We start from the raw sequence: 26,578 nt of genomic DNA on the forward strand, positions 1-26,578 counted from the left end.
AGCCCACGGGTTCTAAAATCCCGTTCTTCCGCTCTTTCACTCCCTCTCTCTGTTCTCTTCACCCTCTCTTTTGCTCAAGGTCATCTGCCATCTGCTTTGAAATCAGCCAACATCACCGCTTTGCACAAAAAAGGTGCAAAAACAGATCCTAGCAACTACAGACCAATCAGCCTTCTCCCAATTATCAGCAAAGTCATGGAATCCATCATTGCTTCAGATATGAAATCTTTCCTCTTCTCCAATGGCTTGATCTCTGATCATCAATTTGGTTTCAGACCTGGTCACTCTACTCTGGACATGCTGCTTCTGCTTTCTCAACAATGGGTGGAGGTCCTCAATGCCAAACAGGAAATTAGAGCTGTCTCCCTTGACATATCACATGCCTTCGATACAGTCTGGCACCCCGCTCTGCTCACCAAACTCTCCTCTTTTGGTATTCATGGAAATCTCCACGCATGGCTGGCAGACTTCCTCTCTAGTCATAGTCAACGTCTGGCCCTGAATGGGTTTCTCTCATCTCCTCTTCCCATTCAGGCTGGAGTTCCCCGAGGCAGTGTTCTGGGCCCTGTGCTTTTTCTGGTCTTCACCAATGATCTCTCTGACTCTCTTGAAAATCCTCTCTATCTCTTTGCTGATGACTCTACTCTCTGTCGCTCCATTTCTCATCCCTCAGATCGGCAGTCTGCAGCCAACTCACTCTCTGCAGACCTGGACAAAATCACAGACTGGGCAAACAAGTGGAACATGTCTTTCAATCCTGACAAATCTCACACTCCTACGATGTCTCTCCGAAAAGACTGACTGGACAACCCTCCCATCCACTTTCTGAATAATCCTCTCCAAGAAGTTCTGTCACTCAAGCTTTTGGGTCTCACTATCTGCCATGATCTTTCCTGGGAAAACCACATTTCCAATCTGGCCTCCAAAGCCAGTCGCCGACTGGGCATCCTCCGTCATGCGAAGTCCTTCCTTGGCACACCTGAGCTCCTCACCACATACAAGGCTTTCATCCACGGCTCAATGGAATACTGCTCTCCCGTCTGGGCTGGTGCTCCTGCCTCACACCTAGCTCGTCTTCACACTGTTGAAACCAAAGCGTTCAGAATCATTGGAATCTCCCGCGATGAACCTAACTCCGAGGGCCTTTCACTCACTCACCGCAGGCAGGTTGGTGGTCTTTCCATCTTCTACCGACTCCTCTCTGGCCTTGCCCCCCCCCCCCCAGCTCTCTCTGGGCTCTGTCCCCCAAATATTCCTACAGGTCGCTCAAGATCTGCCTGCAACCCTCTTATGGTTAAACTGCCAAAATCAAGACTCTCTGCTCACCTTCACTCCTTCATTCCAATTTTCTCCCACCTCTGGAACAAACTCCCTTACTCTCTTCAATCCCACTCCACCGTCCAGGTCTTAACAGCTGTTCACCACCATCTCTTATCTTCCCCCATCCAAAACCTTGATCTTTTCTACCCCCGCTAATTTCACCCCAAAGCCACTTTCTTGAAATACCAACTTCTGTCCTGGAAGTCCTTGGTGTCCTTGTGTTTTATACTTCTCCCACCCCCCCCCCCCTTCCCACGCCTCCTCCCCCCAAGCCCTCTCCCTCCCACGCCTCCTCCCCCCATGCCCTCTCCCTCCCACACCTCCTCCCCCCAAGCCCTCTCCCTCCCACACATCTCCCTGCTCTCAAATGTTGTGTTTGTGTGCTTCCCCTTCTCTCCCCATCTTGTCTTCCGCTCCCTCTTTTTATATATTTTGTTTGTATGGTTGATTTGTTTGTGTCGTAAATGTTAGCTCTTTCACGAGCCTCGATTCAGTATACAAAAAAAATAAATTGTAAGCGTAGTCCTTTCCTGTGTTAGTTTGCGTTGAGCAGGCCAGTGAGTTAGGTGTTCCTTTGGGCTGGAATGCCACGTGCTTGGCCTGGAACAAGTCTGGCAAGGCCGAAGGGAGGAGCTGCAGGGAGTGGCCGGTAAGCAGTGAGCAGCCAATCGGAGCTCAAGGGGAGTGGCTCACAACGGCGGCTAGAGGAGGGGCTTGGAACATTCGGGTAAGTCTGGGGAGCGGCCATATAAGACCCTTCCCCGAGCCCCCCGCGTCAGAATCGGTGAGAGAGTCGGTGAGTCGCCCTGGGAGAGAGTTGGTTCGTGGTTGGTTCATGGTGATTGATCAGTGAGAAAGAGACATTGTCGCAGCATGAGTGAAGTCCCTTGCTTGTTATAAGCCTCCCCTCTGTACACGAACTCTCCCTGTGCCCTGCGCTCTGCGGCTGTGTTAATCACGTTTGTGGAGACGATCCATTCCGGGCCACAGATGCGCGATCTCCTTGCCTACGCTCCCAGCACACGTGCCATGAACATTGGAGGGCCACGCCCGGCGAGCTGTCCGTGAGTGAACGGCGTCAAGGGTCGTTTGGCGCGCGAACTTGTTCTTCCTCCTTTTCCCTGCGTGAGTGAGTGGGCCCGTGTCTGGGGGATAAGTTAAGTCTGATTAAGCCTGCTCTGTGTCTCTCCGCCTTGTATAGTGTAAATAAACCTGTTCTTCCTTCCATTTGACCGTTCCCGTCATTTCACTATTGGCTTAGCATCGCACGAATAAAACCGCTCGAATCGGGTTCAATAAAAGGTAACGGCATGAGTCACGTGATACGCACACCACTCGGGCATATTCAATTAGCGTGGCTTGAGCGAGGTCCAGTCCCCGTTCTCATGGCAGCGTGGGTACTGAAGGTACGTGTGGAGTCGACCCGATACCCTTTCCCACGCTCGCTACGGGAGTGGCGACTCGGCCTCCTGGACTCGAAGACCCGAGGGGGAAAAGAGGTTTAACCCCCCCCCCCCCCTCTGTACGTCGGCGGGCTTCGAGAGATCCGCAACAAATTGGTGTCTGGGAGTGGGATAATTGGACCTAGAGTGCGCTTCACGCACTCGAAATTACGAGCGTACGAAATTTAGTTTTAAAAACCAAATTAAATTCGTACTATGGCTGGCCAAGGCGGTCAAATGCCGGTGGGAGTAATAGAAGAGGAATTAATGGCCCAGGACCGGCAGGGACAGTTGGTAGTGGAGGAAGCAGAAGAGGGTGAGGCAGCAGGGGAAGAAAATGGCGGGGACTCGCACGTGGCAGCGGCAGCCTAGCCCGCTGTGCGAGCCGGATTTGACATTGAATTGTTCCTAACCCAGATGAATGCAAAAATGGATCCCCAAAAGGACGAAATGCGGGGAATAAGTGATAAAATGGGAGAAATGAAAAATGGGTTGGAACACAAAATGGATGCCCAGAGGGATGAAATAAAAGAATCCATGTGTGAAATGGGAAAGATGAGGGCAGCATCAAGAGGGATATAAAAAAATGAGGGAGGACATTGGGCGCAAGCTGAGCGAGGAGTCGCGGTGGTACGCGACGAGGTGAAGCGGTGCGAGGAGTGCGTGGGGAGAGAGTTGAGGCAGAGTACAGCCAGTCCACAGGGGGGTATAGAGGAACTGACTCGGGAGGTAGAAAAACTAACGGTAGGACAGCAGCAATTAAGGGAGCAAGTGGGAAAGAATACTGACATGATAGGGGGACTGAAAGCAGCACAAAAAGAAATAAAGAGGGAACTGGTAGCGACAAAGAAGGAATGTCAAATGGTGCACGAGGGGCTCACAAAAAGGATGGATGACGTGGTAGAGACGTTGGGAACGAGGGAACGAGAGGTTAGGACACATGTAGAGACGACCAGGGTAGTCCTAGAAGGGGAGATTGCGGGGGCGAGGAAGTAGAAGAGGGGATGAGTGAATTTAAGAAGAGACGGAGGGAGACCAATAATGAAATAAAGGAGGAGGTGATGGAATATGTGCAAGGTCTGTGTTCACATCGTGATGACGTGCTTGCTGACCAAATAAAAAGTTTACAGGTGCTGGAGGAGAAGTGTGGAGGAAGAAGCCCCGAGGTGAGTGGCGATGATGGCGGAAATGTGTTTGGTGTAAGGGGAGGTTCGACGAGCTTGGGGGTCGGAATGGACCCGGGCATTCGTGAAAGGCCCATGGCGAGGTGTGCGACTGTTAGGGAGTGCGTGTAGTAAGAGTGTGCGCCGGGTGTGCGATAATGGGGTGTGTCAAAGGTGTGTGTGCGATAATGGGGTGTGTTAAAGGTGTGTGTGCGATAATGGGGTGTGTGAAAGGTGTGTGTGCACCTGGGTGTGCGAGCATGGAGTGGGTAGCGGGTTGCGAAGAGGCGGCCCAGGCATCAACACCGACCGGGGTAGTCCTTAGTGGGACGGGTAACACGCGAGCCCCCAAGCGGTAGTGCACTATGGGGACCCGAACGGTTCGGCCCCGCGTCAACCCCGCAGGGAGCGGCGTACGGGGTCCGAACGTCGGGCGGCCATAAAGTTCTGCTTGCGCCGTATGATGGCAAAAGCGATTTGAGGGCGTACCTGGCGCAATTCGACCACGTGCGTCGGGGTAACGGTTGCGGGCCGGACGAAGGTGGGATACACCTTGTGGCAGCACTGCACGGCGCGGCGGCGGAGGTCCTGACTGCCTTACCACCGGGTGCTATCACCTTGTCAGACCTCCGTTCGGCCCTGATTAATCGATTCGGCGTGGAACAGCAGAGCGAGCTTGTTAAAGCTCAGCTAGGGGTGCGAAAAAGAAAACCCCAGGAGACCATTGGGGAACTAGTTTACGACATTCGCTGTGCAGTGGGGATAGCACACGCAGACCTGGCCGCGACCTCCCAAGAGCGCTTGGCGCTGGACCATTTTATCCAGGCCTTTTCGGACCCCGAGCTTCGGCAACAGCTCGCCATGTGGCGCCCGCAGACCCTGAGCCAGGCGGCCAACGCTGCTGCCCGTTGGGAGGCAGCGAGGCCCCTGGCCCGGGGGATCGAGCATCATGCAGTGGCGGTGAGATAGGTAGGGCCCGTGGCTAGTGGCGGTCCCCTGAGAAGGTCCGCCCCTGAAAGGGGCCCGGACCTGGAGAACATGGTCCGAAGGCTGGTGGACCAGCGACTAGCGGGATCTGGACCATGGCAGGCAGCTCCAGTTGTGGCACGCGGTGGGCCACTATCAAATGCCCCAATTCGGGACTACAGGGGGCGGGGGGGGGGGTTAATTTGGAATTTCGGAGGCACACACCTTACCAGGTGAGGTGTTATAATTGCAACCGGATGGGTCACCGTGCGCGGGATTGCAGAACCCCGTGCCGGGATGGACCCCGGCAGCTGGGACCATCAACTCTGCCCCGTATGGATCGGACTAGCCGATCCCAGACACCCCCCCCCCCCCCCCCCCACCAGGGCCCGGGAAACTAATATGTGCCGAGCATGCAGGGCCGTGTTCGGCAGCAGGGGATGGTGAAGAGCCCTCATTGACGCGACAGGTCATCTATTGTGGCCAAATTGGTACTGGTAGTTTGACAATTCGATGCAAAATTGCCGGCGTGGGGGTAGACGCCGTTGTTGACACAGGAGCAAGCGCCTCGATCATCAGCCCTGTGGTCCTGGATTTGAGTGCAGACGGCTGGGATAACATCCAGCGTCTGGAAAATCATAGTTTGCAGTTGGCTACCGGGGTAACTGCCCCCATCATCGGATGTGGTTTTGTGACCCTCAAGTTAGGTTCGGTTAAGAGGGAGATAGAAGTTTGGGTGGCGGAGGTGTGCGACCCATGCCTAATCGGGCTGGAATTGTTGACTGCCAGTGGTTGCAAAATCTATTTGTGCCGGGGGACCCTGCAAGTGGGAATAGATGAGCTGCCATTGGACGGGGTGAGCATGGCCGAAAGGACCGAGCTGGAGGCTTCTGAGGCCGTGACCATTCCCCCGAGGGCCGAGGCCATAGTGCCGGCCCGATGGCGAGCTCGCCCAACCTGGCAGGAGTCCTGCGGCCTAGTCGAACCGGTGGCAGCGCAGTCCGTCCCGGGCTTAGTCGTGGGCCGCACCCTCATAAAAACGGACGGGCCGGTGGTGGCCGTCCAAGTAATTAATGCAAGTACAGAACCATGCACTAAAGGACGGGGCACGAAGATAGCCGGCTGCACCCCAGTTAATGAAGTCGCGGCAATGAGGGACGAGAACATCCAGGCGAGCCGGTCCCAGAGGGTGTCTTTAGAAACTAGTAGGAATTGGCCCGATCCCATTTGTGAGATGGTAAACCGGAGTAGTGTGGAGTTGGAGGAGACCCAGCGGGAGGCCTTACACAAATTAATAGAAACCCATTTGGACATCTTCTCCTTGTCCTCCGAGGATATTGGATGTACGGGCCTGGTGAAACATCAGATCCACACCGGTGAGGCCCAGCCTATTCGTCAGCCCGTCCGATGGCTCCCTTGGAGCAAGAGGGAGGAATCTGATGAGCAGGTAGAAAAAATGCTCAATGCAGGTATCATTGAGTCCTCTGGAAGTCCTTGGATGCCACCAGTTGTGTTGGTTAAAAAGAAAGATGGAACCACGTGGTTTTGCGTGGACTATCGCCAACTAAACAACGTGACACTCAAAGACTCGTATCCCCTGCCAAGAATTGACGATACCCTCGATGCCGTTGCGGGCTCAAATTATTTCTCAACCTTGGACCTTAAGAGTGGGTATTGGCAGGTGGAGGTTGACAGGGCAGGGAAGGAAAAAACGGCATTTTCCACAGGTAAGGGGCTGTATCAGTTCACTGTGATGCCGTTCGGTTTGTGTAACGCCCCCGCCACCTTTGAACGATTGATGGAGCATGTGCTGGGCGGCATGCCATGGCAGTCATGCCTGGTGTACCTGGATGACATCCTGGTACATGCTAAAACATTTCACCAAGCCATAGCTAATTTGGACCAGGTGTTTGAGTGCCTCAGACAGGCAGGGTTGAAGTTGAGTCCAAGTAAGTGCACATTGTTTGCCAAGGAAGTGGCCTATCTAGGTCACGTCGTAAGTCGCGAGGGGGTAAAAACAGACCCAGGCAAAATTACAGCGGTAGAGGAGTGCCCCACACCTCGCAACATCAAAGAGGTGCGGGTGTTTTTGGGACTCTACTCCTATTTACAGGCGTTTTGTGTCAAAATTTGCGGAGATCGTCAGGCCCCTTCACCGGCTTACGGAGAAAGGGACGAGGTTTAATTGGACAAGGGAGTGCAATGAGGCCTTCCTAGCATTGAAGGGGTGTTTGACATCCGCACCCATTCTAGCTTACCGCACCAATGACAGGACGTTTACCCTGGACATGGATACAAGCCAGGAGGGATTGGGCGCGGTCTTGTCCCAGACACAGGGGGGGCGTGTAGAGAGTGATCGCGTATTATAGTCGGGCCATGAGTAGGCCCGATCGAAATTATTGCATCACTCGTAAAGAGTTATTGGCTATGCTGGCTGCCATGAGCCATTTCCACCCGTACTTGTATGGGCGGAAATTTCTGATTCGAACTGACCATTTCCCCTTGCAATGTCTCCTCCAGTTCAAGGAACCTGAGAGCCAAATTGCAAGGTGGTTGGAAAAGTTGCAGCAGTGCGATTTCAGTGTGACCCATAGGGCCGGAATGGCCCATGGGAATGCCGATGCACTCTCGTGACGTCCCTGTTTGGGGGAAAACTGTAAATTTTGTGTGAGACACGAGGACAGGAAACAATTGGCAGACCCCAACCCTACCCTCGTAGTCCGTGCAACCTGGGTGAGAGGGCCAATCTTGCCACTAACCGCTTATGAGGAATTTGGAACTTTGGCTTGGAGCACGGCGCAGCAGAGGATCCCGTACTGGGACAGGTGCACGAATGGGTTCGATTGGGGAGAAGACCTAGTGGGGAAGAGGTCACACCCCTCGGGGCGCCAACAAAGGCATATTGGGCTCAATGCCAAACCCTGGAATTGAAAAATAACATCTTGTACCTCAAATGGGTGAAGATTCCCTCTGAGAGAACTTCCTGGCTGGTGATAGTCCCAGAGCAGTTTAAGACCACCATTTTACAGCAGGTGCATGGTACCCACCCCGGCGGCCATTTGGGCAGAACAAAGACACCATCTCGGGTCCGCCGGAGGTTCTATTGGGTAAATATGGGGTGCGATATACAGGTCTGGTGTCAGAGATGCGATGCCTGTACTGCTAAAAAGGGACCAGCATGGAGGATGAGGGCCCCCCTTCAATTACACCAGGTGGGGGCCCCCCTTGAGCGGGTGGCCATGGACATATTAGGACCACTACCCCGCACCCGCCAAGGTAATAAGTACTTCCTCGTGGTTATGGACTATTTCACCAAGTGGCCGGAGGCCTAAGCGCTCCCTAACCAAGAAGCCAGGGTTGTGGCACAGGCCTTCGTGGAAGGATTTGTATGTCGGCATGGGATTCCGGAGGAGCTGCACACCGAGCAGGGTCGAAATTTTGAGAGTCAATTATTAAAAGATGTGTGCAGGCTCCTGTCAATTCGCAAAACCAGGACAACGCCCTTAAGACCGCTATCTGACGGGATGGTTTAAAGGTTCAATCTAACCCTGGTCCAGCAATTGGCCCTGTTCACCACCACCAGTCAGAATGACTGGGACGAACATCGCCTGTATTTGTTAATGGCCTACCGTACTAGCCAGCACGGGGCCACCGCATGCAGTCCAGTGCTGTTTATGTACGGGCGGGAGTTGCGGGCTCCAGCCGATCTGCTATGCGGACCCGTGCCCGAAGTCCCTAATAGACCGCCAGGGGAGGGCTATGCCCATCACGTAGAGGAAGGCATGGAGAGGGTCCATGCCTTCGCACGTCGCCAGCTTCAGCTGGCGGGTGCCAAGATGAAGCGCAGGTACGACCATTGGAGCCAGGGGAGCCAATACTCTCCGGGGATGAAGATTTGGTTCTTCAATCCCCGGAGACGGAAGGGCAGATGCCCCAAGCTCACGTCGCCGTGGCAGGGCCCGGGGGTCGTCCTGGCGCAAATTTCTGACGTGGTCATTAAGATCAAGATGGGACCACGAGCTCTCCCTCGGATTGTCCATGCCGACCGATTAAGACCCTACACGGGCGAGCAGGCACCCTCATGGATCGCCTTAGCCTTAGAGGCCGAGGCAGGACCCAGTACCTCCAATGACGGGGGCTCATAGTGTAGAGGACTGGGAGTAGTGTACCCCACGTGGGGGAATGGTAGTGTCACCATTCCTCACACAAGGGGGGGGGGGGTGGGGGGGGGGATGAGCATTAGTTTAGGGGGATGGCAATGTTAGGCCCATGGAGAGGCCAGCAATGGTTGCCTCCATGGGGCACCGAAGCTAGCCGATGGAGGGCTAGGATAATGATAGGGATTTAGAAGACCTTAGGGACAAGATTTAAGTAGTGACACCTGAACTATAGAGGGGACGTAGAGAGTTTAGGTGGATGTTAATAAAGGGTGTGCGTAGTTTAAAGGGACGACCGGGAAGCATGATTTGCAGGGGAAATTAGTTAGGTAGATGATGCTGTGTGTGTGAGGAATTGTGAGTGGGAATAAACGGAGTTGTGTGGTAGTGTTTGAGGAATTGTGTATTGGTGAGTGAGAACAAATGGTGTGAAAGTAGTTTTTTTTTTTTTTTTTTTTTTTTTGTATACTGAATCGAAACTCGTGAAAGAGCTGACATTTACTTCACAAACAAATCAACCAGACAAACAAAATATATAAAAAGAGGGAGCGGAAGACAAGATGGGGAGAGAAGGGGAAGCACATAAACACTTGAGAGCACACAACATTTGAGAGCAGGGAGATGTGTGGGAGGGAGAGGGCTTTGGGGCAGGAGGCGTGGGAAGGTGGGGGGTTGAAGTATAAAACACAAGGACTTCCAGGACAGAAGTTGGTATTTCAAAAAAGTGGAATTGGGGTGAAATTAGCGGGGGTAGAAAAGATCAAGGTTTTGGATGGGGGAAGATAAGAGATGGTGGTGAACAGCTGTTTTAAAGACCTGGAGTGTGGAGGTGGGATTGAAGAGAGTGAGGGAGTAGTTGGTGTGGAATGATTGGTGTGGAGTGCATGGTGCAAAGGAGTGAATGGGGGGAGTGGAACCCATTCACGGAAGCCCGGAGGGGGGGGGGAGGGGGCGGGTAGTGTAAAGCCAGGTAGAGGGCATAGGTAAATTGAGTGGATATTGACACCTGTGGTGCGGGTAGTAGCAAGAAGTGTTTTGCGGGGTGCATGAGACTGTGGAATGGCTGGGCGTGTGGCTCAATTGGTGAGTATGGTTATTGGAGCACTCCGACACTGGTAGTTTGTCGGCCAGGTGAGGCCGTAGGTAGGCTCTGGGAGTCAGTTAGGTTAGAGTTGAGTGGGGCCCAAGGATCCAAGGGAAGGACCCGGGTTGCCCGATGCCAAGGTGGGCATAGAGGGGGTAAATGCCAAGGAGGGCCTTCCCCAGTTAGGTAGTCGCAGGAGCAGGCAAGCTCAGGAGGCGGCTTCAGTGGCGGAAGTGCGCAGGTAGTTAGACCTGCTGGTTGAGCCACACGACCCAGCCCAAAAATTGTGCGAGGGCACAGTAAAAAAATTTGTGGGGTGAGACCCAAATTCGGAGGGCACCACAGTGTGGGCAATGGGAATTTGGGTTCTTAGAACCACATAGTTAGAGGCCAATTGGCAGGGTATGACCCCGGGCAGTTTAACAGTGTAAATGTTTGTAGTGTAGTTAGGATGAGAAATCCCTTCGCGCACCATACCCAGCCATTCACTGAGGAGGACGAGCTCCACACCGAGGCTCTGTAGGCCGTTTGAGAAGTGAGACGCATCATGACGTAAGTGAGACATTGCTTTGTTCCATCCCTTCCTTCCTGGGAGGGATTGGGTGACGAATTTGGTGTAGAGGGGGATATGGGAGACAGGACGTAGAGACGGATTGTAAATACAAGGGGGGGTAGTGTAGCCAACGGTGGGGGGTACGGACGGCTAGGGACGAGTTTGCTCTGCTCGCTCTACTGCGTCCCTTGCACCTCACCAGGCATGGTGGTGCCTGGTCACCTTGTTTTTCATGTGCCACTGTGTCCTTTCCGCTTGCTTGTTGTGCTTCGTCTTCCCTCCCCGCCCCAGGACGATTTTGGAGGCCGAACTGTGCAGCATCCATTCTGCACCCTTGTTATACCTGTGCAGCACCTTGCTGCCAGTCCTTTTGCTGCACCATTGCTACATCTGTGCAGCTGACCTGTGCAGCACCTTGCTGCCAGTCCTTTTGCTGCACCCTTGCTACATCTGTGCAGCCGACCTGTGCAGCACTTTGCTGCCAAACCACCTTTTGCTGCACCCTTGTTGCACTCATGGACCACAAGTCTTGTGGCCTCGCACCTCTGCTGTGCAGTATCTTGCTGCAAAATCATCTTGCACCTTCGGACCACTTGTTGAGTGGCACTGATGCCACGCAGTTGGACCACGTGGGAGTGGCCCTGCTTGGCAATGAATAATAAAAGCAATTGTGTGCAATTTTGCTATTGTGTGCTAGGAGTGAGGAAGATGGAAGCTTAGATGGCCCTGATGCTTCAAATGGCCTGTATGCTGGTCAGGGCCAGCCAGTTTTGTTAGCCGTACACAGAAGATGCAAGAAGCAAGATGCAAGCAGCAAGTGCCATTTATGAGTGTGTTGTGTTTTTCTCCCCTCCAATTCTTTCTTCCTAAAGTACAGGTCCTGGGTCATAGATTGTAAATAAAGATTAAGTTCTGTGCAATGTAAATATAAGAATGTGCCCACCGGCTATATGTGTAGTTTGAAATTCCGGAAATACTCGGGTAGTTGTGGGTGTGAATCTGTTAGAGTAGCTGCTCAATGCAATAGGGGGGACATATTTAGTGTTAAAAATGTCGCACACATGGGTTAGAATAAATGCTAGGGGGATTACACCTATGTGTCACGTTTAAAAGTAAAGTAAATTTGCATGCCAGGCTCTACCGGTCGTTCCATTGTTGTGGTCGACTCGGGACGAGTCTGGTGAGAGAGGGGGGTAGTGTTGCGGTTTTGTGAATAAAGGATGACCCCCCCCCCACCCCCCTCATAGGTAGACGCACCACAACATGTAGCCTCGCTTTAGTTCAGTTATTTCTTATTAAATGTAAGCATAGTCCTTTCCTGTGTTTGTTTGCGTTGAGCAGGCCAGTGAGTTAGGTGTTGTTTTGGGCTGGAATGCCACGTGCTAGGCCTGTAACAAGTCTGGCAAGGCCAAAGGGAGGAGCTGCAGGGAGTGGCCGGTAAGCAGCGAGCAGCCAATCAGAGCTCAAGGGGAGTGGCTCACAACGGCAGCGAGAGGAGGGGCTTGGAACATTCGGGTAAGGCTGGGGATGGGCCATATAAGACCCTGCCCCGAGCCCCCTGCATCAGAATCAGTGAGTCTGTGAGTCGCCCCGGGAGAGATTTGGTTCATGGTTGGTTCATGGTGATTGAGCAGTGAGAAAGAGACATTGTCGCAGCACGAGTGAAGTCCCTTGCTTGTTATAAGCCTCCCCTCTGTACACAAACTCTCCCTGTGCCCTGCGCTCTGCGGCTGTGTTAATCGCGTTTGTGGAGACGATCCATTCCGGGCCACAGACGTGCGATCTCCTTGCCTGCATTCCCAGCACACGTGCCATGAACATTGGAGGGCCATGCCCGGCGAGCTGTCCGGGAGTGAACGGCGTCAAGGCACGTTTGGCGCGCGAACTTGTTCTTCCTCCTTTTCCCTGCGTGAGTGAGTGGGCCCGTGTCTGGGGGATAAGTTAAGACTGATTAAGCCTGGTCTGTGTCTCTCCGCCTTGTATAGTGTAAATAAACATGTTCTTCCTTCCATTTGACCATTCCCGTAATTTCACTATTGGCTTAGCATCGCATGAATAAAACCGCTCGAATCGGGTTCAATCAAAGTAATGGCATGAGTCACGTGATACGCAAACCGCTCGGCGTATTCGATTAGTGTGGCTTGTGCGAGGTCCAGTCCCCGTTTTCGTGGCAGCGTGGGTACCGAAGGTACGTGTGGAGTCGACCCAATACCCTTTCCCGCGCTCGCTACGGGAGTGGCGACTCGGCCTCGTGGACTCGAAGACCCAAGGGGGGGTTTAACCCCCCCCCCCCTCTGTACGTCGACGGGCTTCGAGAGATCCGCAACAGTATATTTGTACATTGTTTTACCACAGAGCCCCTCTGATGTAATCTCTGGCTAATGATGTGTATATTTTACATTGGTTTACCACAGAGCCCCTCTGATGTTATCTCTGGCTAATGATGTGTATATTTGTACATTGTTTTCCCACAGAGCCCCTCTGATGTAATCTCTAGCTAATGATGTGTATATTTGTACATTGTTTTCCCACAGAGCCCCTCTGATGTAATCTCTAGCTAATGGTGTGTATATTTGTACATTGGTTTACCACAGAGCCCCTCTGAGACGATCTCTGGGAAAAGGAAAGAGTAACAACATGCACCTTTCCTCATCAAAGAAGTGAGTGCTTGTGTTATACAAAACCATCACAATCATTGTGTTCACAAACGGGTTTTCTGTGCATGGTGTCATTCATTCATTCATTCATTCATTCATTCATTTATTCTGCATGAATCCATGAAAACTTTCTGTTTGAGAAAGTTTTGATTTCTGTCTAATCAATCGACGTAGAACTCTGGTTTTAATATCCGCTTTGAAATCTGATTCGATCAGTGCTGGATATTTGTTGAAATAGATTTTTGTGCTCATCGTTACACATATGATGTGAGCCTTGCATTGAAGGGTCCTGAATACCAGGTAGCTGTGATGTTAGTGAGGTGGTGATGCGGTACCTTTTATTGGGTTGAATACCAGGTAGATGTGATGGTAATGAGGTTGTGATGTGGTAACGTTCATTGGGCTGAATACCAGGTAGATGTGATGGTAGTGAGGTGGTGATGCGGTACCTTTTATTGGACTGAATACCAGGTAGATGTGATGGTAGTGAGGTGGTGATGCAGTACCTTTTATTGGGCTGAATACCAGGTAGATGTGATGGTAATGAGGTTGTGATGCGGTAACGTTCATTGGGCTGAATACCAGGTGGATGTGATGGAAGTGAGGTGGTTAATGCGGTACCTTTTATTGGACTGAATACCAGGTAGATGTGATGGTAGTGAGGTGGTTAATGCGGTACCTTTTATTGGACTGAATACCATGTAGATGTGATGGTAGTGAGGTGGTTAATGCGGTACCTTTTATTGGACTGAATACCAGGTAGATGTGATGGTAGTGAGGTGGTGATGCGGTGACGTTCATTGGGCTGAATACCAGGTAAATGTGATGGTCGTGAGGTGGTTAATGTGGTACCTTTTATTGGGCTGAATACCATGTAGATGTGATGGTAGTGAGGTGGTTAATGCGGTACCTTTTATTGGACTGAATACCAGGTAGATGTGATGGTAGTGAGGTGGTGATGCGGTGACGTTCATTGGGCTGAATACCATGTAGATGTGATGGTCGTGAGGTGGTTAATGCGGTACCTTTTATTGGACTGAATACCATGTAGATGTGATGGTAGTGAGGTGGTGATGCGGTGACGTTCATTGGGCTGAATACCAGGTAGATGTGAGGGTCGTGAGGAGGTGATGCGGTAACGTTCATTGGGCTGAATACCGCGTCGATGTTATGGTAGTGAGGTGGTGATGCGGTAACGTTCATTGGGCTGAATACTAGGTAGATGTGATGGTGGTGAGTTGGTGATGTGATAACGTTCATTGGGCTGAATACCAGGTAGATGTGATGGTAGTGAGGTGGAGAGGCAGTAACTTTCATTGGCTTGAATACCAGGTAGATGTTATGGTAGTGAGGTGGTGATACAGCACCTTTTATTGGGCTGAATACCATGTAGATGTGATGGTCGTCAGGTTTTGATGCCGTGACGTTCATTGGCCTGAATCCCAGGTAGATGTGATGGTAGTGAGGTGGTGATGCAGTACCTTCTATTGGGCTGAATTCCATGTAGATGTGATGGTCGTGAGGTGGTGATGCGGTGACGTTCATTGGGCTGAATACCAGGTAGATGTGATGGTAGTGAGGTGGTGATGCAGTCCCTTTTATTGGGCTGAATACCATGTAGATGTGATGGGAGTGAGGTGGTGATGCGGTGACGTTCATTGGGCTGAATACCAGGTAGATGTGATGGTAGTGAGGTGGTGATGCAGTCCCTTTTATTGGGCTGAATACCATGTAGATGTGATGGGAGTGAGGTGGTGATGCGGTGACGTTCATTGGGCTGAATACCAGGTAGATGATATGGTAGTGAGGTGGTGATGCGGTGATGTTCATTGGGCTGAATACCAGGTAGATGATATGGTAGTGAGGTGGTGATGCGGTGATGTTCATTGGGCTGAATACCAGGTAGATGTGATGGTGATGGTGGTGAGGTGGTGATACGGTGATGTTCATTGGGCTGAATACCGCGTCCATGTTGTGGTAGTGAGGTGGTGATGCGGTAACGTTCATTGGGCTGAATACCACGTCCATGTTGTGGTAGTGAGGTGGTGATGCGGTAACGTTCATTGGGCTGAATACCAGGTAGATGTTATGGTAGTGAGGTGGTGATGCGGTAACGTTCATTGGGCTGAATACCACGTCGATGTTATGGAAGTGAGGTGGTGATGCGGTAACGTTCATTGGGCTGAATACCGCGTAGATGTTATGGTAGTGAGGTGGTGATCCGGTACGTTTTATTGGGCTGAATGCCAGGTAGATGTGATGGTAGTGAGGTGGAGAGGCAGTAACTTTCATTGGCTTGAATGCCAGGTAGATGTTATGGTAGTGAGGTGGTGATGCAGTACCGTTTATTGGGCTGAATGCCATGTCGATGTCATGGTAGTGAGGTGGTGATGCGGTGACGTTCATTGGGCTGAATACCATGTAGATGTGATGGTAGTGAGGTGGTGATGCAGTAACGTTCATTGGCCTGAATACTGTGTAGATGTGATGGTAGTGAGGTTGTGATGCGGTGACGTTCATTGGGCTGAATGCCAGGTAGATGTGATGGTGGTGAGGTGGTGATGCAGCACCTTTTATTGGGCTGAATACCAGGTAGATGTGATGGTAGTGAGGTGGTGATGTAGAACCTTTTATTGGGCTGAATACCAGGTAAATGTGATGGTAGTGAGGTGGCGATGCGGTGACGTTCATTGGGCTGAATACCACGTAGATGTGATGGTAGTGAGGTTGTGATGCGGTAACCTTCATTGAGCTGAATGCCAGGTAGATGTGATGGTGGTGAGCTGGTGATGTGATAACGTTCATTTGGGTGAATACCGCGTAGATGTCATGGTAGTGAGGTGGTGATCCAGTACCTTTTATTGGGCTGAATACCAGGTAGATGTGATGGTAGTGAGGTGGTGATGCAGCACCTTTTATTGGGCTGAATACCAGGTAGATGTGATGGTAGTGAGGTGGTGATGCAGCACCTATTATTGGGTGAATACCAGGTAGATGTGATGGTAGTTAGGTGGTGATGCGGTAACGTTCACTTGGATTTCTCTTTGCAGGAAATCTCAGGATAGCAAGAGGATCGTGTCGGATTGGGCTCGAGAGAGAAATGGTCCCAGAAGCAACACTTTGTCTGCATGTTTGCCCAGGAGCCGAAGGAATTCCGATGATTGTACGAACAATGGATTGTCTAACAGTCTGCCTGGAGTGGACAGGCCGCAGGCAAGCCTGTTTTATTTGGGGTCGTGACCTCGACTGCGAGTTTACCTCCTTACTATGCATTTGTTCTTTCCATATGTTTCTCCACAAAGCTATTCCAATTGTTTTTGTTTTTTGTCATTTTCTAAAACATTGGGCCATTGGGTAAACATTGGGTAAAACATTGGGTAAAACATTGGGTAAAACATTGATCTCCACGGCATCAAAGTTTGAGTGTTTTCCCGTTCGTGTCCTTGTCAAATTTCCGCTAGGTATTTTGCAGTGTATGTGTTATTGTGTGTTTCTATTTGGTTTTGGTTTTGTAGTTGTTGCAAATTTGTGTGTAATTAGTCGTTTTTTTGTTTGCGCGTCGTGCGTGGCCTGGTCTCTCCGGTTTGGAGAGGAATCGCTTGCCATGCAGTGACAATAGCCTGCTGCAATTCACGCACAGAGGCAGGCTGCTGGTCCAAGTTGTCGATTTGAAGCGTTAATTCTGCCCACAAGTTCTCTCTCGGATTCATATCCGGGGACATGGCAGGCCACTCCATATGCTCTACACCACGGTCAGCAAGAAAGTGTTGGATCATGTGAGCATGATGAGGCCGTGCATTGTCATCTTGGAAGACAAAGTTTCCTCGAAAGCCTGCACGAGCAAATGGAAGCAATGTTTCTTCCAGAATGACCCTGTACTTGAACTGGTTCAGGTTTCCATTCCGAACAACCAGGTCAGTTTTGCCCCTGCATGAAAAGCAACCCAAACGGTCACCCCACCACCTCCAGCTTGGACTCTTGGCACTATACAATCTTCGTTGTGGGCTTCATGCACTTGTCTGCGCACTCAGACGTGGCCATCTTGACGATAGACCAGAAATCTACACTCGTCACTGAAGGTCACATGATTCCAGTGTCCTGGCTGCCATTGACGGTGCTCTCTGGCCCACTGCAATTGGTGCTGGCTGTGTTGTCTGGTCAGCGTGGCTTTCTCAGGGGACACCTGACACGATAGCCTGCTTGAACCAGTCGTTGGTTGACTAGCCTTCTGGATACAGGCACATTTGTCAGTTGCTGTCACTCAGCCCTAAGCCGATTAGCTGACTTGGTATGGCCATTGCAGACTAACCGGTGCAGCTGGCGATCATCTCTCCTTGTGGTTCTACGTGGACGTCCTGGCCTCGGTATTGTAGTAGGGACACCCCTCTGAGCATTTCGTTTCAGGATCTTTGACACCTGACCTTGAGCGATGCCATACTGCCGAGCAATAGCACGCTGTTTCATGCCAGAATTTCGTAAAGCCACCACTCCATGACGAACAGCATTGTCAAGTTGACGGACCATCGCCAGAGGAAGCGGCAATAACTTTTGTAGATGTGCAGCAGTTGTTTTCCACTAATACAGAACGCAACAACCCTTATATACCCGATTGTGAAGCCAATCGTCAAATGTACCTGTCCGTACATTTTGTCACGCCACCTGTGATATAATCCTGTTATTGACTTCTTGCTGCGAAAGACAAATCAGTGACATGGTTCTTTCAACAAAGACATCACCGAAGGGTAAAAGAAACTCACCAGATTGATATACTGAGTTCAGAAAGTAAACCCAAGTCAAGAAAAAAAAAACATATTCATATTAAAATCCAGGTCTGTGTATATATAGTTGTTGGTTGATATATATATATATATATATATTGTCGCGATCCCGTCTGTGGAATGTATCCCAGCACGGAATACGGACGTAAATGTCCGGGCTTCAAGTAATCCACGTAGTGAACCAAAAGAGACGCAATAAACACAATTGTGTTTTAATCGGCCTTCTAGGGGTAAAGCACGATTATTTATTGGCTCGATCACAAAAACCATGAAAGGTAACAAAAGGTAATATGCTGCACAAGCCGGCAGGAACTGTCGGCCACAGACGCTCCAACTGGACGCAGGTAAGAACCTCGCGGCTCCAATCGACGAGCTCCGGGACTCGAAGGATACCAGGATGGAATACCACACAAGGCCGCCAGGAACGGTCGGCCAGGAGCTCCAACACGAAGCAGGCAATATAGGACTCACAGTTCCAATCTACGATCTCCGGGAATCACTCGTTCTCTTCCGGAATCACTCACTCGTACAATCCATAACTATAAACGATCAGCACAACTCGCTGTCGTGAGGAGTAACGAAAGTTCCCTCGCCTCGAGGCCTCGAACCTCCGAGCTGCGTCCGTATCATGAGATGGCGGCCGCGCTCTCTGACCCTCCACCAATCACGTCCCGACTCGCCTCCCAATCGCGTGAGGCTCCAAGGAGGTTACGTCAGTGGTGGGCGGGGCACTCATTTGGGTGAGAACAAAGGTGGTTTCACCGGGGGGGTTTCTCACAGTCCTCCCCCCCTAAGTAAAAACCCCGTCGAATAGACGGCGTTTTTAAAACCAGTATTTGTAGTAGGTGCAAATCACATGGCAAGATGATGGCGGGAATTGCTAACAGGCAATTAACGCAATTAACAATTACTAACACTTGTTAACAACAATAACGAAACAACGCAACAATACAACGCAACGCAATGGCGCAACACAATAACGCAACAATAACGCACTTATTAACGCAACAGGCAATTAACAGGCGTTAACAGGGTAAACAATGAACCAGTTTTGTTTTTTTTTTCACACACAATATTAAACACCATACACCCCATTAACATCTACCCCACAAGAGTTACACTTCACCCAAAGCACAATAGAGAAACAAGGGAGCCAAACTCAAGGTGGGGAAACATTTACAGGAGGGAAACGGACCGAGACCTAGAGCGGCGGGTTCTCCTCCGGTGTCGAGAACGACAGTCATATGCGTAATGACCCCTTTCACCGCACTGGTAACATCGATCTTTCGGGTCGAACGGCCTGCGGACCAAAGGGCGTCTGAAACGAGGCCGCCGCGACATGCCATTCGACATCTCGACGCACACCCGCGATCCGCAAATTAACCTTCCATCAAGGGCTCTGACCGAATCTTCAGCATCTCGTGGATCTTCAAACTCAACAACTGCGAATCCAGGTGGGTTCCGAGCAACCCATACGTTGCGGAGTGGTCCGTAATGCCCGAAGACCCTCCCTAGCTCGGCTCTCGCTGCTCCATTGCCCAGGTTTCCCACATATACCTTAGCATTAGCGTTCCTGCTGAATCGCGACATGGCGGGAGCGGTCCCTGAGGAGCACGGCACCTGAGGTTGGCTTGACGGGAGGCTCGGGTGGACTTCAGCTGACGCAACGTCACCGTCGGAAACTGGAGTCGAGGCGCTAGGCTCCTCGGGCCAGAGTGAAGATATGTCTGACTCCGCCACTCTCTCCGCCTGTTTACTCTGGGCTCTAGGGACCCCCCCACAGGTCAGAGTCAATGACTCCTCCCTGGCTATGGCATCATTGCCAATCAGCAAGGAGACCCCGGGTATAGGGTAGTAGGGTACTACCACACAGGTCACTGGACCCTTAAAAATGTCACTCCGGACCTCGAGGAGGGCAAGGGGGTACCGGCCAAGAACCCGGTCAATGCCCCGAAGGAGGGTATACTCGCCGGTATAACGCATCTGAGAGGCCGGAACTACCCCCACCCGGAGAACACACCGTGTCGCCCCAGTATCCCGAAGGTATTTGGTCTCAAACTTCAGCATCGAATCGGGGCCACCCACTAAGGCTGTCCCTGAATACTCCTGATGCAGTGGATGAATGGAATTAGCCCCGGTGGCAGTGACCTCGGTCACCGATGCCACCGTCGTGTGCGAGGGCCCGGCGGATGAGTTCCACTGATCTCCCTCCGACTTAACAGGAGGGTTGCCTCGGTAGGCCGGACTGGCGGGATTAGAGAAACAGCGGTTTTCACCGTGCCCCACGCGTTTGCAAAAATCGCACCAGGGCCCTGCCCTGGTCTGCGGCTCGCGAGCGCCCCCAGTGGAGGTCATCGGAGAACCCTTCCCCTCGATCCAGCCGCCGGGCAGACGGGGGGCGGTCTTGATCGCAGACTCCTCCGTCTTACGAAGCGACTGCGTGACTTGCAGCATTTTGCACGCCAAAACATGTTTATCAATAAGGTTGACGCAGTCTGCCAAGGAAACAGTGTCTTTGTCGACAAGAAACAATGCTAAGTCAGGCGGAAGCTGTTGATCGATACGGTAACGCACCAGGAGTTCCGCAACCGCTTGAGGTAACTCCACCTTGCTCCCCTTGAACCATCTCTGCAGCTGTTCCAACAAGGCCCGCGAATGTTCCTCATAGGTTTGACTGGACTCACGAGTCCAGCTGAAAAAATTTCTCCTATAAATACATGCGGACACCGCATAGGCATTCAAAATCTCGGCCTTCAATGCCCTGTATTTGTTTGCGTCCTCGGTTGCCATCCTCGCATATACGTACCTCCCTCGCCTTCTCAGATAGATGGCTCACAAGATGGCCGACCCACAAGCTCTCATCAATGCCACCGGCAGCCAACAACTTCTCCGCCATCTCCAGATACGCTTCTGGCTTCGTGTCTCCCGTCCAGTCCGGCAAACGAACATGAACAGTTTCCGGGACTCTTGCAGCAGACCCCTCTGCCCGCAGTCGTTCAGTCAACATTCGCAACTCATGCTCTCTGACGCGTTCAGCTTCTGCTGCCGCATGCTCTCTCTCTGCTGCCGCCGCACGCTCTCTCTCTCTGCTGCCGCATGCTCTCTCGCTGCTGCCGCACGCTCTCCCTCTGCTGCTGCCGCACGCTCTCTCTCTGCTGCCGCATGCTCTCTCTCTGCTGCTGTCTCTGCTCTGTCATTCTCCCTGTTATACATGTCAAGTTGTTGAGCCGGAGTCAGCCCGGTCCAGAAGGGCGAACGCATGCATTTGGTCATGATGGGATCGCTTCCTAACATCTCGGGTTGAGTGACCGGGTCAAGGCTGCTTGCGTCGCTCACCTCGCCACCCACGTGACTGTCAACATGATCAGGTTGAACTCTCACTTCCCTGGTCGACATAGCTTGGCTACGAGTTATCATACGACCAGGCACAAAACACAACCTCGAACACAACGCTCAAACACAACGCTCTGTTGGGGAAATACGACACAACTACGCAATATCACCCGCACATCAAATTGCCAATGAGAAAAATACCACGTACAAATACTCACGTTTTTTTTTTTTTTTTCGGTTGTTTGGAGGGATCCGAGGCTATTCGCTTATTCTTTGTCGGTTGTTTGGAGGGATCCGAGGCTATTCACTTCTCTGCCCAAGACAGCGTCCTACGGCGAGAAAGTTCCTCCCAGACGGCGTCCGCTGGTGAGAAGGCGATGAACAGATACCAGAAGATGTCGTCCACTGCAGAATTCCCGTCTCAATCGAATGGCTCTTACTTGAATGATCCTAGGACGAGCAACCCATTTGTCGCGATCCCGTCTGTGGAATGTATCCCAGCACGGAATACGGACGTAAATGTCCGGGCTTCAAGTAATCCACGTAGTGAACCAAAAGAGACGCAATAAACACAATTGTGTTTTAATCGGCCTTCTAGGGGTAAAGCACGATTATTTATTGGCTCGATCACAAAAACCATGAAAGGTAACAAAAGGTAATATGCTGCACAAGCCGGCAGGAACTGTCGGCCACAGACGCTCCAACTGGACGCAGGTAAGAACCTCGCGGCTCCAATCGACGAGCTCCGGGACTCGAAGGATACCAGGATGGAATACCACACAAGGCCGCCAGGAACGGTCGGCCAGGAGCTCCAACACGAAGCAGGCAATATAGGACTCACAGTTCCAATCTACGATCTCCGGGAATCACTCGTTCTCTTCCGGAATCACTCACTCGTACAATCCATAACTATAAACGATCAGCACAACTCGCTGTCGTGAGGAGTAACGAAAGTTCCCTCGCCTCGAGGCCTCGAACCTCCGAGCTGCGTCCGTATCATGAGATGGCGGCCGCGCTCTCTGACCCTCCACCAATCACGTCCCGACTCGCCTCCCAATCGCGTGAGGCTCCAAGGAGGTTACGTCAGTGGTGGGCGGGGCACTCATTTGGGTGAGAACAAAGGTGGTTTCACCGGGGGGGTTTCTCACAATATACACACACACAGACACACACACACACACACACACACACACACACACACTTCGGGAGAACACTTCCGGTCCCTCGAGCGACGGGGCTTGCTTCGATCTCTCCACGGCATCAAAGTTTGAGTGTTTTCCCGTTCGTTTCTTTGTCAAATTTCCGCTGCGTATTTTGTTGTGTATGTGTTATTGTGTGTTTCTATTTGGTTTTGGTTTTGTAGTTGTTGCAAATTTGTGTGTAATTAGTCGTTTCTTTGTTCGCGCCTTGTGCGGCCTGGTGTCTCGTGCGGCCTCCTCGTCTCGACTTGTGCCCCGTCCCCTATATCTCGTTTTTCTTTCACCTCTGCTCCTGCTTTCTCAAATCCACGTTCTCACTTAGAGACTTTCCCAGATTGTTTTTCATGGTTTTGTTTAAATATGTTTAAACCGCAGCCGTGATGCTGACGCCGCCACCCCCCACCCCCCAGAATTTCCATGTTTTAAACGTTTCCCAGTGTGTACCCTGGATAAGAATAGGTACGCCGTATCTCTGCGTGTGTCGTAAGAGGCGACTCAGAGGGTTGGCGTCAGGAATGGCATCCGGCCATAAAAACATTGCCTCAAAAAGAGATCCATGACAATTACAACTACATGTGGGCAGGGTACAGCCCGAAGTGGAGATCGGTTTCTGAGGTTTGGGACATGGAATGAAGGGACAATGACAGGGAGATCAGGAGAAGTGGTGGAAGTATTGGTCAGAAGAAGAGTGGACATATGTTGTGTGCAAGAGACGAGATGGAAGGGAAGTGGTGTGAGAATGGTGAAGGGTAGGCAGGGACAGAAATACACGTTTGTGTGGCAAGGGTGCCCGGAGGGCATGAATGGTGTTGGTGTCCTGTTTTCTGAGGAGTTTGTAGACAGTGTGGTCAGTGTGACTCGAGTGAGTGATAGGTTGATGATGGTGAAAATGATGATTGGAAAGCTCTTGGTGAACGTCATCTCGGGATATGCTCCGCAGGTTGGTCGAAGCGATGAAGAGAAGGACAAGTTCTGGTGTGCGATAGAGAAGCTGATGGAAAACGTCAAAGATGAGGAAGTTGTTGTGGTAGGACGAGACCTAAATGGACATGTGGGAAGGAGTATGGATGGTTTTGACGGAGTTCATGGGGGTTACGGATATGGTGTGAGAAATGGAGAAGGTGAAAGGATTTTGGAGTTTGCTGATGGAGCTGATTTGTTGATTTGTAATACTCAGTTCCAGAAAGAGGATAATAAGCTTGTTACATACACGTCAGGTGGGTCGACGACAACCGTTGACTACCTGATGGTGCGTAGGCGAGATAGGGGGCACCTTCGGGACACAAAGGTGATCCCGGGGGAGGAGGCTGTTTCACAGCACCACTTGGTTGTCTGCGACGTAAGGGTGAATGGTGCGAGGAGAGCTCGGCGGGTGAAGTACCAACCGAGAATGAAGGTGTGGAGGTTGAAAGAGGTGACAGTATGGGAGGCATTAAAAGAGAGGCTGAGTAGGGTCGAGGATGATGTGGTTGAGCTTGAAAGTGGTTGGATGTCAATGAAAGCTAGTCTGTTGGGAGCCGTTGGTGAGGTATGTGGATGGACAAAAGGACCACCGAGGCACTCGGAAACATGGTGGTGGGATGATGAAGTTGGAAAGAGGATTGACGAGAAGAGGAATAAGTTCAAGGAGTGGCAGAAGGCGAAGGGTACGGGAACAGAAACGGCAGAGCATGAAAGTTATAAGGCAGCCAGGAAGGCTGCAAAGAAAGAGGTAGCAAAGGCGCAGGAGGCATGTAGGAAAATGTTCGGAGAACGCTTGGATTCGGAAGAGGGTCAGAAAGCAGTATTCAGGATTGCAAAGCAGATAGTGAAAGAGAGGTGTGATGTGATGGGGTTGAGTTGCTTGAAGGATGAAGTGGGACAAATCGTTGTCGACCCAGATGGAATTAAAGGAAGATGGAAAAGATATATGGAAATGCTGTTGAATACAGAGAATGAATGGGATGGCAACATAGAGAGTAACCCAGTTTTAGGACCGGCAGAGAAGATAACTGAGAAGGAAGTTGAGGAAGCGATAAAAGCAATGAAGGGTAGAAAAGTGGGAGGGCCGACGGGAGTTGTGGGAGATATGCTGCAGGCAGCAGGAAGTTGGGTTGTGAAGAGAATGACAGAGATCTGTAATCTGGTGGTGAAAGAAGGCCGCATTCAATTGGATTGGGAACTGAGTACCCTCGTCCCTCTATACAAGGGGAAAGGTGACCCTCTGGAGTGTGGCTCGTACCGAGCGATAAAGTTATTGGAGCATGGAATGAAAGTATTGGAAAGGGTGTTGGAGAGGAGGATAAGGAAGAAAGTGAAGATCGACGAAATGCAGTTTGGATTCATGCCAGGAAGAGGAATGACAGACGCGCTTTTCATTGTGAGGCAGTTGCAGGAGAAGTACATGGAGAAGAGGAAGAAGTTGTTTCTTGGGTTTGTTGATCTGGAGAAAGCATTCGATCGGGTTCCATGCAAAGTATTGACATGGGCATTGAGGAAGTTAGGAGTGGAGGAATGGTTGATCAGAGCAGTGATGGCAATGTACAAAAGAGCGCGCACAGCTGTAAGGCCGAAGGACGGGAACAGTGGTGAGTTTGAGGTGAAGGTGGGAGTGCATCAGGGGTCGATACTAAGTCCACTACTATTTGTAGCTGTGATGGAGGTGCTGGCTCAGAACGTAAAGGAGGGTTTACCGTGGGAGTTGTTGTATGCAGATGATCTGGTGTTGATTGCGGAAAGTATGGATGGACTGAAGGAAAAGATGAACACGTGGAAGGAATGTATGGAGACAAAAGGTCTGAAGGTGAATATCGGAAAGACGAAGGTGATGGCAAGTGGTAAAGCATGTGGTGAGGTGGAAAGAACTGGGAAGTGGCCCTGTGCTGTGTGTAGGAAGGGTGTCGGAGTGAACTCCATTCAGTGTACAATGTGCGCTGAGTGGGTTCATCAAAAATGTAGTGGTCTGAGAGGGTTATTAACCAGTGTGGCAGCTACATTCAAATGTAAGGTGTGCACAGAGGGAGCTGCAAATGGAGGAAATGTTGAGTTGGATCTTGGAGACGGCGTGAAGCTGGAAGGTGTGAAAACATTTTGCTACCTCAGACACATGCTGAATGGAGAAGGTGGATCAGACTCGGCAACGGTTGCTGGAGTGAGATGTGCATGGAAGAAGTTTCGGGAACTGCGTGGCGTACTGACGAGGAGGGGAGTGTTGTTGAAGCTGAAGGGAAAGGTGTATGCTGCATGTGTGAGAAGTGTTATGATTTATGGGAGCGAGACATGGGTAATGAACATAGAGCCGCAACGAAGGCTGGAAAGGGTGGAAATGCGAATGGTTTGGTGGATGTGTGGAGTATCGTTGAGAGAGAGGAAGACAAATGATGAATTGCGAAAGATGATGGGAATCGAGCCTGTGATGGATGCTGTGAAGAGAAACAGTTTGAGATGGTTTGGTCATGTGTTGAGGAAGGATGAAAGTGACTGGTTGAGAAGAGTGATGGAAATGAATGTAGAAAGAAGTAGAGGACGGGGAAGACCGAGAAAGACTTGGCTAAAGATGGTCGAAGAAGAAATGCGGGCAAGGGGGTTAACAAGGGGAGATGCAGAAAATAGGGCAAAATGAAGAAGATTGTCATGGGGACCACAAGGCTAACCCCCGCTCTTGCAGGGAAAATGGCCTTAAAATGCCTTGTTGTTGTTGTTGTTGTTGTATATTTTGTTACGTGTGTGGGGTTAGGTAATGAAATACCTTAGTCCAGATAGAATTGTATAGATTAGTGTGTCCCGAATGTCGCAAAGAAGAAGAAGAACCTTCATGTAACTAAGTAGGGATCCGTAAGATGAATGTCCATATAAGATCGTGTATGTGTCTCCATGCGAAGGGTGGAGCTATGCTAATTAGGTAGGGCTTAAGACTTATCCCCAGTGTGTAATTGCCCTGTGATTTT

General features: G+C 51.1%; 1 protein-coding gene across 2 annotated transcripts in view; it reads left to right on the top strand.

The window, feature by feature from the left end:
* LOC137430977 (uncharacterized) overlaps window positions 1-26,578 on the top strand; it is a 290,638-nt gene that overhangs the window by 229,952 nt on the left and 34,108 nt on the right. For both annotated transcript variants that reach the window (XM_078781279.1, XM_078781280.1), the window contains exons 15-16: window positions 13,280-13,345; window positions 16,393-16,555. In XM_078781279.1, coding sequence (XP_078637405.1) covers window positions 13,280-13,345; window positions 16,393-16,555 — 229 coding nt within the window. The remainder of the gene's footprint in view (window positions 1-13,279; window positions 13,346-16,392; window positions 16,556-26,578) is intronic.

The sequence above is a fragment of the Myxine glutinosa genome, chromosome 7 (genome assembly GCF_964187855.1).
Source record: "Myxine glutinosa chromosome 7, kmMyxGlut1.1, whole genome shotgun sequence".
NCBI classification, from domain to species: Eukaryota; Metazoa; Chordata; class Myxini; order Myxiniformes; family Myxinidae; genus Myxine; species Myxine glutinosa.